Here is a 14,919-nt window from a genome sequence, read left to right as displayed (position 1 = left end):
GTTGCTCAGGACAAGTGAATCTCCACTACCTTCAAACTCTGTCCCACTGGAGCCTGTGAAATGTCCCACCATCATCCTCCCAGTACAAGGCACATCCGACTTGATCTGTATATTCCGTGTTAGGAGTCCAACCTCCGCAGCCAAAGGGATGCGTCTCCCGTCTTCCGTGTCATGGGAACGCCCTGGGGATTGTCGGGAGAGAAAATGTGATAAGTGTCTATCATACCTATAAACCAGAGCTTTGAGGGACATAAAGCCTGACAGCTCGTGCACAGCTCCTCTGCAGAATCTGCACTGACATTCAGGTGTGTTTTTCCTCCAGCACAATCTACGTGCAGCAACACAAACCCAGAAAGGCCACCTGCCCATCAAATATTCACCGTGAGCTTATATTTTACCCAGATATATCATTTTTAGAAAAAGAAGGTGCTAAACCTTTTCCCTGCGGTGTGCAGGTGCCAAACCAATGAACAGGCTCACACTTCATTTTTTTCAAATCTCTGTGTGCTGGAGTTACTCTTTAGCCCACTGCAGAGTTGATCTTTGTGAATTCTCCTTAGGATCAGAATAATGCCAATGCTAAAAAACTACTTGCTCGTGTGTGTTTTCTAAAAGTCTTTCCAAAGACTTTTTTCAATGCCTTTCTAAATGAGACTTTTGCACAAGTTTATGCAGCTGTCTGGCTTGGATTAATCTCAGGTGACTCTAGACCTCTGCGGATATGATTTAGTTATCCAACCTGGTTTTATGCATAATGGAGAGCAATAGGCAATTCTCAAGTGGAATTTGTTGTGTGTTTTATACACCTGCTTTAGGGGTAGATGATATACAAGTGAGAAGGATGTATTTTATGTATTTTTCTGCTTAATTATCAAGGGAGCTGAGAGTGACTAACTCATGTGTGAATATTTATTGTGGGTATCTCCATTTGCCCAGGTGAATCCCAGTATTTACCTTGCTCATCATTCTCCCCTCAGTTCTATTTTTTTTAGCTATATCTAGCAATTGCTCAATGTGTATGCAATAATTTCACCTCATGATACATTTATGACATCTCCATTAGCTAAGAAAATAGATTAAGAACAATTCTCTGTCCACAGGACTGACTAGCAGGTTTTGTCCTTCATGAAAAAAAAAAAGGAAAGGCCATGTATAAACTAATGGAAATAGAGTCTAGAATTGCTATCCTTTGAACTGCATTTTTTGTTTGAAAAATGCAATTGTCATAAGAAACTGTGCCATGGAGGCTACTATTGACTAAAACTGTGGATAATTGCAGAACAGGGTTCAGTTCCAAGTGAAGCTTTGATTACTGGCACAGCCATTTAAACACCAGGCATTTTAAACATGGTATTTCTGAACCTTTTTATCCATCATCCTAATTTCTGATCCTACAAGCTTGAATAAAATCAATGTGAAAAAATACTGCTATGCACAGGAAAAATTCCCGTCTTGGAGCTCTGGAATTTGACCTCTTAATAAAATGCTTTTCCTTTTGTTAAATAGATGGTAATAAATTTACTTTATTAGCTGAAATAAAAGTAAATACATTATCAACACTGCATCCATTTTTCCAAGTAAATATAGACCCCATGCAGTCTACATGGGAAATAGAGCTACATACAGATTTTATGTTTATTTACATATTAGATTAAAAGTACATTGGTTTCATGCCATGGAATTGATAAATTTTTGCACTTGAAACTCCATGAATCTAATTATTTTGAAATTTGAAAAATGGGTTTATTTTAAAAAGATTTTTCAGTTTTTGACATACCACTGTGCAAAAGGCCTAAACCCCTCCATTTGTTTTTCCTTTACAATATCATTTACTTTCTCTCTCTGTTAAGCAGCTCAACTTGAAGCACCAGAAAGGTTTCCCAGATGATTCAGCACTCAATGAATTCCATTCACAGAAATTAATGTTAGAATCAGCTATTCTGTGCAAACTTGAACATCATGTTTTCAGTTAGAAAAAGTAAGAAAAAAAATCACATGGAGAAAGAAATGAAGAAACCTTAAGCAAGTAGAATTGCCCTAGGTGAGATATGAAATGGAAAGTCAATGTTTCAGAAGAAAATTCAAATGGAAATTAAAATTCCTTACCAATGTGCCTGTGCAGAAGGTGTTCATGAATTCTTATACTATGACCATGGACTTCTTTAAGTGTAACTAATTCAGCTTGGTGGGCTTCATAGGAGGAGGAGGTGATCACAATATCTCCACCATGATCCCAATCTACTTCATCCTCCACAAAAATCCTGTAACGCCAAGATAAAAATTTAATGTCATTATGAGAGTTATGCTCACAGATGTCCTAAAAAATGAACAAGTTTTGCCCAGGCAGATCTCAGAAAATAAAAATCCACAGGCTATGCTGGAGGAAAAAGCCCCTTCAGGGCTTTCTGCAAAAACAGATGTCTGAGATACGTGGGAGGAAATTAATCCTGAAACATCTATTTCACACCATTGATAACAACATGTACAGTTCCAGCACAGAATTTCAGGGCTCCAGTTGCCTCTCAGAGACACATCAGACCATTTTTGGTGCCACCAATGGTCTACAAAGCTGAAAGTCAGCTTTGGATTTAAACAACAACCATGTGTAGGGTTGTGTGGGTTTGTGTATTTGGCATTGAAGCTTCCACTGGAGTTGGTTGGTGCAGTCAGCAGTGGGTAGAAGGAAATCAACTCTCTGAATTGGGCACACTGAGCAGGATTTGATTCCCTAAGGAGCTACTCTTGCTGTCTGAGACGTTCCAGGATATCTAAGACGTCAGCTGCTGGATGTGATAGGACTTGTTCATGGATCATTCCTGGAGACACAGGTACAAGCCATGAAGGGGACTTGAAGGCATCTCATATGAGCCCAAAGACATCTCACATAGGCCCAAAATCTCTGTTTAGATACCCAAATTCTGCCCTTGGTAGCTGAATATCTTCTAGGCCCCAGCACCTAAAACTTTACTGGCTCTATTGGGAGCTGAAGTGCCTTTTTAAACATTGCACAGACCTTGAACTGAAGATCTCCCTTCATACTCTAAGTTATATTTATAGTTCAGGGGATTTTTAACCTTACTTAGTGAAAACAAAATGAATAATGATCAGTGTTTATCTATGTTTGATAAACATTTTGTCCCATTATAGGGTGACTGCTGGACAGATGATGACCTAAACTCCTTGGGTAATTTTTGGGAAAATTCTGACTGAATTCAGAGGATTTAGTGAGCTCAGAGAATGCCCCACATGCAGTCAAGAGTGACAGAAGTGCAGAGAGAAAGAAAAGTCCTGAGGGGATATTGCCAAGTTTTTCCAGAATCTCTTTCCACAACTTCTTTCAGAGATGAGTAGGCTCCAGGTGAGTAAATCCAGTTTTCGGTGCTTGTGAGCATTCAGAGGAGAAATCCACCAAAATTTAGGTTTCCTTTGTTGTTTAGACGAAGCACTGGATATCTTCTGAAATAGCAGGAAAGTGCTGAGGTGACAGAGAACTGTGTATTGTTCAAGGACAAATGCACCGGCAAAAAGGAAGCAAAACCACACAAAGTAAAAATAATCGTGGTATGTATTTGGGATTTTTGACAGTTCACATGCAACCCATACTAGAAGCTGAATCTTAAATCTGGTCCCAGGCACACACTCCAATAATAATTTATATCTTGTGGAACCAAGTGTAACTCTTCTGACTCTTGCATTTCAAAGAAGTTTAATAAGCGGTAAGCAAAAGAAAGTATGGTTTGTAAGAGATGTATGGTTCTTGTAAGAAAAAAGAAATCCAAGATTTAAATCTATTGAAATACTCATTTCAGTAAAAAAGTTTTCTTTTTTTTTTCCTCCTTCTTTTTGAAAGCATAAATCCTTCCCTAACTCAAGTGCTGATTCATGCTGGAAATATATATACAGCAGCTTCTCTCTCTTCTTCAATAAAAAGCCACTTCCTCTAGCCTTCATTTTCTTTCAGCTTTCATATTCTAGCACTGACTTGCCTATTTCCTGTATGTAACCACATTAATTCTTAGCTGGCTATCAGTAGGCTTTTAATGATAAATAGCTTTATTTCCTTTACTTCAAGAATTGAAACAACTCTTTGTGCTCTATTTGGAGTGTATGAATGAACTCCAAACACTTGTATCTTAGCAGCTCATGATATTTCATATAAAACCTCTGGGCAGCAGCCCAAGTCCAGCCTGGATCCCTTTCAGTGTTTAACTGGCAGACTTCAGTCAAGAATCTGCTTACTCTGAACTCTCATCTTAGTCAGGGAAAAAGAAGAATTTCCAGAGGGTGATTCTAACATTGTATGGTTTGAATCAGAGTCAGCAATACATCAGCTATACAGCAATCCTAAGCAATTAATCTACACTAAACACACAACTGAGTGAGTGCTAACAACACATGAATCCTACTGGTGAGCTCTGTATGCTTCCACTGCCTAACTCTACAATCATTTTCCAAATAATTCCTTCCCTAAGTGCTGATGTTTCACTGCTACCCAGATGAGAACTCTTTCAACAAGCCTTTGTAAGGCCTGACTGATAGATTTTCTTTTTTTTTTTGAATATCCATCTCTCAGTTTAAAATGAAGCACTTGGAAGAAATACAGCAAAAGGGAGTAACAATTTTTTGCAACAGGGGATCAGGAGTGAGAGCTTCAGGGAGAACTTCACAGGTGCCACCCCACCCAGTGGTCAGTGTATGTACAGGAGAGATCCTTCTGCAGACAAGTTCTCAGCTAGTCACTAAATAAGTATCTGTGGCAACTCCACTTAACCTGCCCTAGGTGATAATTTTGGCCAAGCCTTCACACTGAAATCACTGGTAAGTGATGATGAAGATAAGTCTGCAGCAAGGGCTGTGGAAGTTTATGGATGGGCATCATCAGGAGACAGAGAAAGTAGCATTTCAAAGCTATTTTTCCAAGGGTAAGTGAAAATTATTCTATACCTTGGGAGGCTCTGAGCCCAGACAGAAACCTTGCTCTGCAGGCTATACAGGCAGCTTTACATTCTTTCAGCCAATTAACATTAATTAAATATACAAAAAAACATTGACTCTAAGAGGAGAAATTAAGATGTTCATACAGAAACCAGCTGGTAAAGGATTGATCTATGCTGAAGATCAGTGTTCATATCTCAGTTTTGCTTAATTCAGAGATGAGATTTTAATGTAGGTCTCAAAACAAAATTAACATAATAATCCTCAAGATATTGGTCACTTTAGAATAAATCTTCTTATAAAAAAGAAATAGAAAGGAAGAGGGAGGGAGGGAGGAAGGAAGGAAGAAAGGAAATATCAGCTTCATTCATCTCTAGAATTTTGATTTCTTTAGAATTAAACTTAATCTGTGTTGGAAGGACCTTAAAGATCATCTAGTTTCAACCTACCCACCATGGCACAATTTTCTTGCAAGAAGTAATATAGTTTTTCTTTTTCTATTTAGACATAGTTTAAACAGAGCCCATCACAAAGCAAAAGAATAGTACAACTCATAGGAACATTAACACAAGTCATAATAACATGAGCCAAAACTTAATATTTGAAAGCATATTTGGGCAAAATACCACCTTTCATTGCCAGGGGCAATGTTAGTTCCCAGATATGTCCAAGGCATCTTAGGATAAGCACTATACATTTGCACCTGTCCATAAACCCCTGGAAAAAAGCAGAAGGAGGAGTTAAAAGGTCAATGGAAAGACAGATTTGAGAACTGAAGCAATAACTAAATATATGGAAACCTTGATATATATTAAAGTATGTTTCTATATTTTATGAAAAATGTAAAACCAGCACACAGCCTCCACTCGAAATACAAAGTGAACTAGCAATAAATCATTAATAAAGTAAAATGACCATCACATGTATAGGCAAGAAAGGGGATTGTACCACAGAAGTCTCATCGACTCAAATTAGAATTGCAGACAATGGTATTCATCATTTTAAAAAATTATCTAAGTAAACAAATTAAGTAAAAATTGAGGAATGAAAGATATAAAAAATTACTCAGCTATTATTAATCTTTGTGATCTGTGAAAAACCCTTTTTTATTTTTTTATTTTTTTTTTTTTGAGGGGGAAAGGACCCAAAACCAGAGCAAAAATTCAAAATATAAAAATTTTTCCTGTAGATGACATATCTGAGAATATTAAATTACAGCTTAAAAAATGTGTGTGCCTTTGTTAGATGTTTACCTGTACAATATAGTAACAGGCTCAACAGTGGCAGATTTGACTATTCAGGCTAAGATAAGCTTCCTGTGGAAAGGGGAACTCAATGTTTCATACCAATATTCCCTGGGTGGACATTTATACCCTCCAGACGATCACAGTAAATCCCTTCAGATGCCCGAAGAAGGACCAGCAGCTTTAAATCCCTTTCTAGGGGATGTTGAAAAGAACCTGCAATAAAGACAGAACAGCATCAATCCACCACAGAGGCATCAATGGTTTTTGTAATGCTGAAAATGGGGGAATTAGGGGGGAAATCTGTGTAAATCCAATTTTCAACAAACATCTAAATGGCTGAATCAGCATTTCCTTTCTCAGCCTATTTTTGCCTTTTTGCTCCTTTACAATTTCACCAGTTCTCAGGTAATTTGTGTGGCAAGGATGGGAAAAATGTTTTTTGCCAGACCAATGGAAGGATTGAGGGAAAAGAGCAGGGAAGAAGAAAATGCCCAAGAAGTTTTGGGGTGTGCGATGGTGATAATTCTGTACAGTAAATTGTATTCCAATTTTGCCTTCATTTATTTCACCAAGGGCAGTTCACAGTTTCAGAAGAAAATGGCCTAGCACTAAACAGATACTAAAGAGGAAAAAGTAGGACAGTTTTTGCCCTGGAGAAATGTATGCGTAGTCCAGTAAAGGAGTTCAGCGTTTCTTTAAAATTAGAGATTAAATCAATTATGCAACAGAAAACTGCAGCAGATGTAGAACTAAAAAATATATACATATCTGTACAAAATTAGCTGGCCTGTCATGTTCTTTTAATATTTAAAAATTACTAGTTTGGAAAAGAGAGCTGATTTTGTATCCTAAAGAAACACTTTGCTTTAAGAGCATTTTTTTTTTATTTAAGTGAAAGCAATAAAACAATTCATTGTTCCCCACCAGCGTCTGAGTGATATCTGAGGATATTTAAATTTTCTATGCAGCTTTTAAATGGGTAAAAGGTAAAGAGTACAAGACTTGCATGCTGCCCATCTAATATATCTCCCACCAGTGAGCTCGTGTTTCTCTGGGGACATGGAGGGGATTATCTTACAATGTCCATCGTCCACCCAAACCATCTTTGACTTTCTTGTTTAAACTCCCAAAACTGTGGTGTGAAGAGGAGAAAATCGGGAATTGGGCTGTATCCAAATATGCTTTCACAAAACAGAACTAAGTGATACACACTTTGGCCACTGATGCCCGAGGTTAAACAAATACCCACCTAGAGCAGCAGCAGAGTTATGGAGACACTTGTGTCTATTTTTGTATGCAGGGTGATTGTTTTCCTGCTTCACCCTCACAGCAAGTTGTGATTTAAAATATTCACCCTGAGCATACCTTTGCCAATCCTCAGGTCATCCATACCCCATGAGATAAAGTATTAGCTACACTGAAACCAAAAAAAGGCTCAACAAAAATGTTTGGAGACCTTTACGTCAATCTTACCATGTTATTCACAATTACAATTTCCTGATTATGATGATGCTCCCTTAAAGTGAGGGATTAATATTAATTATAGTTATAAATTGCTGTTGCTGGTTTTATTGGTTTTATTATTTTACTTCTGGTTACAAAACATTTACTATTCTAGTTAAGTTGGTTAAAACCAGCCGTGTAATATATCCAATTCTCAGCTCAATTTTAATACCATTTTTAAATAGACTTCCAAACTTAACAATCACATACAAAGGATTGGAAATTGGAGTTCTATAGGACTGAACTGGAAGTTATTATTCCCTTAAAAGAATTACATCTACATTTAGTTAATTTATTTTTTTTTAGTCCAAAAAAGCAAATATGTTAAGGAATGTTACCCTTGTCAAAAAAATAAGCACATCAACCAAAAATGCAATCAAAGTGAGAAAAAAAGAAAATAAAAAAGGGAAGATAATATTCACAGAAATGTTTTAGTTTCTGGAAACTGTAAATGGTAAATGACACAAAAGAACACAGGAGTGGTCCATTAGTAGAAAAATCAGACTTATTATAAGTATACTTAGAACAAAAATAGTCTTAATACTTGCTTATTGTCATTATTAGTTCCATGGTTTTAAATCAATGGATTTCAGTAACTTGAATGCAAGTGCTACTGAAGAGTTTACCCAGAAACTCATTGGACTATGAAGGAGGACTCTTCAGTAAGTTTGGGATCACTCTTGATGTCTCAGAGCCCTTGAAGAAAGCTAATATTGTGCCAATATTTCAAACAAAGATAAAAGTGAGAGCCCCAGGTAATTACAGGCCTGTCAACTTGACACTGATTCTAGGGGAAAAATAAATAAAAATGGAATGTCCAACTCTGAGCACCATTAATAAATCATTAAAGGTGGATGATATAATTAATGCCAATCAACCTGCTTTTGTAGAAAAAAGGGCCTGTGAAACTTCCTTGTTATCGCCTTCTAATGAGATTACAGGTTTAGTTGATAAAGATAATAGCTTTGATATAGTTTAATTGGCTTCTCCAAGGCACTTGGCTTAGTAGCACAAAACTTTGTGATTAACACACTATGCTGGTACAGCACAAACATGGCACACACTAAATTACAGGCTGAGTGACTGGAATGGGGACATGGAATCAAACAGGTCTGGTCTTGCAAGCCCTGTGGCATATGACATTTTATTAGTCACCCAGAATAGTGTGAAGATACTGAAAGTAAGCAGAGAGGTTGACACAAATTGGAGGAGAAGAAAAGAAAAATAAAGAGGTGGGACAGTAAATAACGAATAAGTTGAAAGCGAAGAATTAGGAAAGAAAGTGAAGAATGCTATAAGCGACCCTGCTTGAGTAGGGAGTCTGGACCAGATGACCCACAATTGTCCCTTCCAAACTTAATCATTCTGTGATTCTGTGGCGTTCAAAATAACAAGGCAACATCCATCTCTCTGTGGATGGATGGAGAGCAAAGAAATCAAAGGGAAAAGCTGAGTAAGGTCTCAGATACACACTTTGGCTTAGTCTAAATTCAACCCTACAGACTGGCTCATGAAAATGAGGATATGAAAACAGCAGCTATGTCAGTTTACTCATAGGGAAATCCAAAATAATAAATCCAAAATAATTGAGTCACTGGTGCTGGATAAGTTTTATAACCTTGCAAAGTAACTGGTATATGAAATCATAGATAACAAGTAGCTGGTATATGAAATCATAGATAACAAGTAGCTTTCTTGAAACTACCAAGTTGCCATCAACACGGGAATCATGATCTCTGTAACACATCAGTGAAGGATTTTGGTTTTAAGTGCCCATCTTTGAACTTTGGATGTGCAAACTTCAGGTTTCCTGCCCCCCTTTGCTGTGGTGAATGAGTCCTACATAAGACCACATCAAACTGTTGAGTTACCCATCCTGCACAAGAGATGCACAGAGCTGTATCCCACTTCATATCCTACTACAACTGGAAGGCTCAACAATTTGATGAGCAACTTGGTTGCTCAGAAGGTGAGATAATAAGGCACTGCTGGCAGAGAATGAGAAAATAGGTAATTGCAATGTGGAAATTACTAGAAGCTGGTGGAAATGTCTAGTGAGATCTGCAGAAAAGGTCAAGAGACACTAAAGACAGTGCCAGGCCTTCCTCAAACACATATTCTTCCAATTGCTCTGCACAGTGCAAAAAATCCCACAAACATATATAATAATCCTATGTTAGGAAACAACCTGTGGTGTTGATAAAGTCACCACTGATTCCATACTTTCCTGAAGTGTGAGGTGCATCTGCCTGGATTGCAGCACAGATCTGTTTGCACAATGGTTGAGGCTGGTTCCTAATCCTTAATCAGGTCTAACATCTGGAGAGGAGAAAACTTACTGTGTGAAAATATGTGGGAAAAAAAGAAGGAGAACAGAAATAGAAATGTTTTTTTTTCTGTCCAGATTTTCACTTATTCTGGACTGCAGTCTGGATCTAGTTTGCTGTTGAATTTCAAAAGCATTTTCCATTGTTTTTGTATTTCAGTTTTATTCCAGATGTTCTTCCTGAGAGATTTTTGCTGTGTTGTTTTGGTTTGTTTGTTTGTTTTTTCATAGCAAAACCCATTCGATTCTTCCCTAGAACAGTGGATGTTTCCTCCCTTTTAGCCTTCTCTTTTTTTCAGGACATAACACTCTGTAACAGCTGTTGTACATAAGAGCAAGGAAATCTCTGAGATAAGATCTCCTCCCTCCCGTTGGCAAATAGGCTTTGCTAAGTATCTTGCTGTGACCATCTCCAATACCAGCTCTCTGTTTCCTGAATCCAAAACTTCTTGGACACTATGCACCCAGCTATTTTGAAAACTGTGACATACTGTCACCAGGAAGTGTGAAGAGATTTTACTCATGGTCAATACACAGCTGGATAGTCACCTACTGTTGGTTCTTCCGGAACTTCCTTCTGTCAGGTGTTCAGCCTGCATTCTGCAAAGAAGCCTGGAAAAGCATCCCGAAAACAAGGAGACCTCACTTGGTCGCCTCTTACAAGTAGTGCTGCCCAACAAAAAGAAAAATTCAGAGACAGTAAACTGTGGAGCAGGAACCAGTAGCAGCCAGAAGTGGGAGATGAATGTCCAAGGAATAAGCAGTGAGATGCGTAGGATGGCACCTGAGAGTCCTAGTGCACTCCAAATCCTCTCTGTGAGGATACCACAGGGATCAATGAAAGAACAGTGGCTTTTAAAGCAGAAGCTGGAGGCTTCTGCTGGTGGAACATCTGAGTGTGCCCACAATGATAGAAAATCCTTACAGTTTGGCAAGTGAACCATTATTTCCCGGGAGATTCACATACCTACATTTAATTTTCTTGATACAGATGTTTCCAATGGAGATTTGCTCTAGATACCTGTCTGAAACAGTCCCACTGACTGCAGGGGCTCCACTGGCTGTATTGGTTAGATCTCTACTGGAACAGCAGCTCACATGATGATGTCCACATGTTACATCTAAATTTGTGTGTCCTAAACTTGTGAATCAAATCCCTTCCCTAGATGATATGATCAGTTAAAAGAAACCAAGTGACTTGGAAAGGGTAAAAGCCAAAATCCCAGAGGCTGAGCTATTAATTTAAGGGGATTCAGATGATGCAATCAGCTTTTCAAACAACTTTTTTTTTTGTTATCAGAGATGAAAAATTGCTTTAAACACACAAGCAGTGTTCCATCTTCATACAAGCTGAACAGCAGTGCAGGGGTGATACGTGACTGCAGGATGGGACTCAGCTCACAGATAAAGAAGGTGGGTCCCACAGAACTAGAGAAGTTGGAAAAGACAGTAAATTGGTGAAACTCACTGGTGCCCTAATTGTTGTTATAATTCTGAGCATTAATCGATACTAACACATGGCCATTTCATGAAATACAGTGATTTATCCTTTGGGAAGTCAATAAGGGGGTTCTTCCTAGAAAAGAAGCTGAGTATATGTATTAGAGCTCTTACCACAAGCAAGACAAGAGGCATCAGAATTGTCTGGGGTTTCATCTCCAGACAATCAAGCTATGAGCTAATGATAACCTTAGGCTTCTTGCCTCCAATGAGTGACATGACTGACAAGCAGCCATCACAAGATATGTGAAAAAAAGAATGTGACAAGTTGAAACTAAAACAGAGAAATTCAATCCTATCTGGATAATTACTTGGCAAGTTCTACTGTAAAAAGCAAAACCAGCCTGCCAGCAAAGAGCAGCTGAGTGCAGTGGAGTTCAGGTTAAGTCCAGAAGATCAATTTGTGCCAAGAGAAGTTCAGTGTTTTCTTCAGCTTTATGGAGAGTTGAGGGCTTTGTTCAGCAGTGGAACAGGACACCTTCTGCACATATCATCTATGTTTTAATGCCTATGGTTTAAAATGAATGGTATCATCCTAGCTGAGAATGGAAAACAACTCTGAGATGTCGAGCTCAAAAATTGCTGTTCTGACACAGGTGTGCTAATGACATTTAGCAAATCTCTTAATCTCTCTGAACCTCAAACTCTCCTTAATCAAACTGGAAAAATAGCCAGGGTTTTTGTTTGTTTTTTTTTTTACAGCATGATAACACAGAGAAATAGAAGTAAAAGTTGTTACTAAAATTTTATTGCAAATATCACCATCAAATAAAAGACTTTGAAGGTGTAAGTCAAAGAGAGAAGCTCCTTATCTGAGAGCTTGGACTACTAGAGTAGAAGTAATCAGAAAATTTTCCTGGATCCAAGAACAATGAAAGCCTAGGAACACTCAGAGAAATTACTGTGGGGATAGATCCACATATTTTACTTTGGGTTTTCCAAGGGGTCTGATAGAATTCTTTATCTTTAATCATCTCACACCTCCCAGTGATTCTGTTGATCATAATTCCCACTGGATTGTGATCATTACATGAAAGAGGAAAGTGATGATTGACCCTGTAAAGTCAAAAGTGTTGCAAGAATCGGGATCTCCCAGCTAATACTGTACTTTCTCATCCCAGTTTGCCTGTAAATTATTGTTTCAATAAAACTAGTGAGGTTCTTGTGTTTCTTAAATTCCAATTTTAAACTGATTTTTTCATTTGTTATATATTTCTCATCACCACTCAGTCCCTACGTACTTATAGTCTTAATTTAACCTTCTGACTTTATTTTTTTCCCTGCAGATAAGATGCCAAGAGCTCTGGAAGACACCAAAGTCCAAATAAGATGTATTTCTAAACTTATCATTTTTCTCTAGCAGTTTAAATGAAAAAAAAAAGTACTTGGGCTCTACCAGAAAGCCTTTATTCCAGGCCATGGAATCAAAAGTAATAGCACATGGCCAAAGATTGCTACACTGAAAACAGGGCATGGAGAAATTACACAACAGGCAGGACCTGGGGATTTGGCTCATGTGATGCCAACCTGAGATCCTGCTCAGGCAATGCTGAATGCTGATGTCCACATCTATTAAATCTGTTTACTAAACTGTCTCATTATCTGTTTTGTGTCAGGATTTCTTTAGGGTGTGGTGGAGTTGGACAGATGGGCTTCAAAACCCTTCCTTCAGGCATGGAACAGGCAGGATTGGACAGATGGGCTCCAAGACGTTACCTTAAGGCCTCGAACACAGGGGAAGAGAAAGAAGAAGGGGAGGGAAAAAAAAAAACAAAACCACATGCACTCCCAGCTCTACAAGCAAGTAGAGAAACCAGTATAAGATGTGGGAACCTTGCAGAGTCTCTACCCACCATCATCTGAAACAGTTGAAACAAGGATAGCTCTCCAAAAGATGCTGGACTCAACAGCTGCAAATACCTGCTTGGCTTTTAATATCATTACTACTCACAGATGTGCTGGAGGGGAGTTTGTGCAGCAAAGTGCCTCAATGTTTTTTTAATAAGTGTTTTTAGCAATGAACACATGCTTTTTCTTAAAACCAATATGAACCCATATTTAAAGTGCAAAGGAGCGTAAGTAAGAAATGACTGACACTCTTTTAAGTATACATGTATATTTTAACCTCACAGATTAAGCTTTCCAACCTTTTTTTTCCAAAGAAAAGCACAAGACAGCAAAATAACTTTTTTGGCCAGGACTGTATTAACTAAAAAGTCCCTTGAGATTAACAACAAACAAATATTGGAGCAGACTTCCTCAGGAGGTGATTACACAAACAAATTCTCTTTTTAAAGTTCATGAAACCAATCTTGGGAAAGGTCAAGCAATGATCAACAATGTGATCCCAGCATCCTAAGGATTCCTGCAAGTAAATATAATGCCTGCCTTTAGGAACCTTAATATTTAAAGGCAATTATGTGAGTAACTACTTCTGAATGGAAAAACACTGATCCTGTCCATTGCAAATAATGTGGAACAGCTCTAGTGACTCTGGGGACTCTGAAAACCACAAGAAGTAGGGACAGGGTGGTATTTTTGGGATCCTGGTGCTCATCTGCACAGAGGGATGAGAGACACAAATGTGCTGAATCCAGCTGTTTCATACCAGAGTGTGTGATTTCCAAGCATTCTGGGGATTCTCCATGACTCTTTTTATGTTGATTTTAAATATTTCTGTGTCACAAAAAGTGCTCTATTAATGCCCACAGACACCAGGCACTGCCTGAACACCAGGGTAGGTCCTACCCTGAGGAATTACTGTCTCAAAAACCAACCCCCAGGTAGTAGGGAGGACTTTTACATGTATCAGATAAAATCTCTGCCACAGTGAAAACAGGAGTGAGGTGAAGACTGCAGTATTTGTAATGTGTTGCTATTAATAGGTAATTAGCTCCAGTGGATAATCGTCGTGCTTAATGTGGATTTTGGGTGTCTACATTGCAGATATCCAGATATCTACAGGGCATCAGGCTGGACAGCATGCTCACAGCAACACTCTACAGTCTTTCTTCACACTTTTTTCCCCTATCAATAGCAGAAATAAACCCCAGGGATCCAGAAAAACAGCTGTTCTTCACTTACCCACTCTCAGAGCACCCCCGAGCACGACGACACAGGCAACACTCAGGACATTGCTGGAGTTGCTGGGGAACTCGAGGGTCCCCAGGATGTAGAGTCCTCTCAGAGGGGGAAGAGCTGTATCCACCAGGATGGTCCGGTCTGAGGAACAAAGCAGAGGGCTGTTAAGGTCAATGGCAGCCTACCAACAGTACTTGCCAAAAAGTGTAGCATGGTGGTGAAAAATGTCAGCTTGGCTTCAGTTTTGTTTTATTTAAGTTGGTTTTCATAGAATCATATAATGGCCTGGGTTGGAAGGGACCTTAAAAATCATGTTATTCCAAGTTT

At 38.5% G+C, this 14,919-nt stretch overlaps 1 protein-coding gene across 1 annotated transcript in view; it reads right to left on the bottom strand.

Annotated features, from left to right (window-relative positions):
• The window catches only part of PKHD1 (PKHD1 ciliary IPT domain containing fibrocystin/polyductin), a 256,328-nt gene that overhangs the window by 74,928 nt on the left and 166,481 nt on the right, over positions 1-14,919 (bottom strand). Inside the window, exons 52-56 of the mRNA XM_018088733.3 lie at positions 14,596-14,733; positions 6,282-6,395; positions 5,565-5,652; positions 2,107-2,261; positions 30-182 (exon numbers count right to left, since the gene is read on the bottom strand). Of these exons, the coding sequence (XP_017944222.3) occupies positions 30-182; positions 2,107-2,261; positions 5,565-5,652; positions 6,282-6,395; positions 14,596-14,733 (648 nt within the window). The remainder of the gene's footprint in view (positions 1-29; positions 183-2,106; positions 2,262-5,564; positions 5,653-6,281; positions 6,396-14,595; positions 14,734-14,919) is intronic.

The sequence above is a fragment of the Manacus vitellinus genome, unplaced genomic scaffold, assembly GCF_001715985.3.
Source record: "Manacus vitellinus isolate BGI_N305 unplaced genomic scaffold, ASM171598v3 scaffold_11_pilon, whole genome shotgun sequence".
In the NCBI taxonomy this organism is placed as follows: domain Eukaryota; kingdom Metazoa; phylum Chordata; class Aves; order Passeriformes; family Pipridae; genus Manacus; species Manacus vitellinus.
Note: the sequence above shows the minus strand (reverse complement) of the source record. Positions and strands in the feature narration are given on the sequence as shown.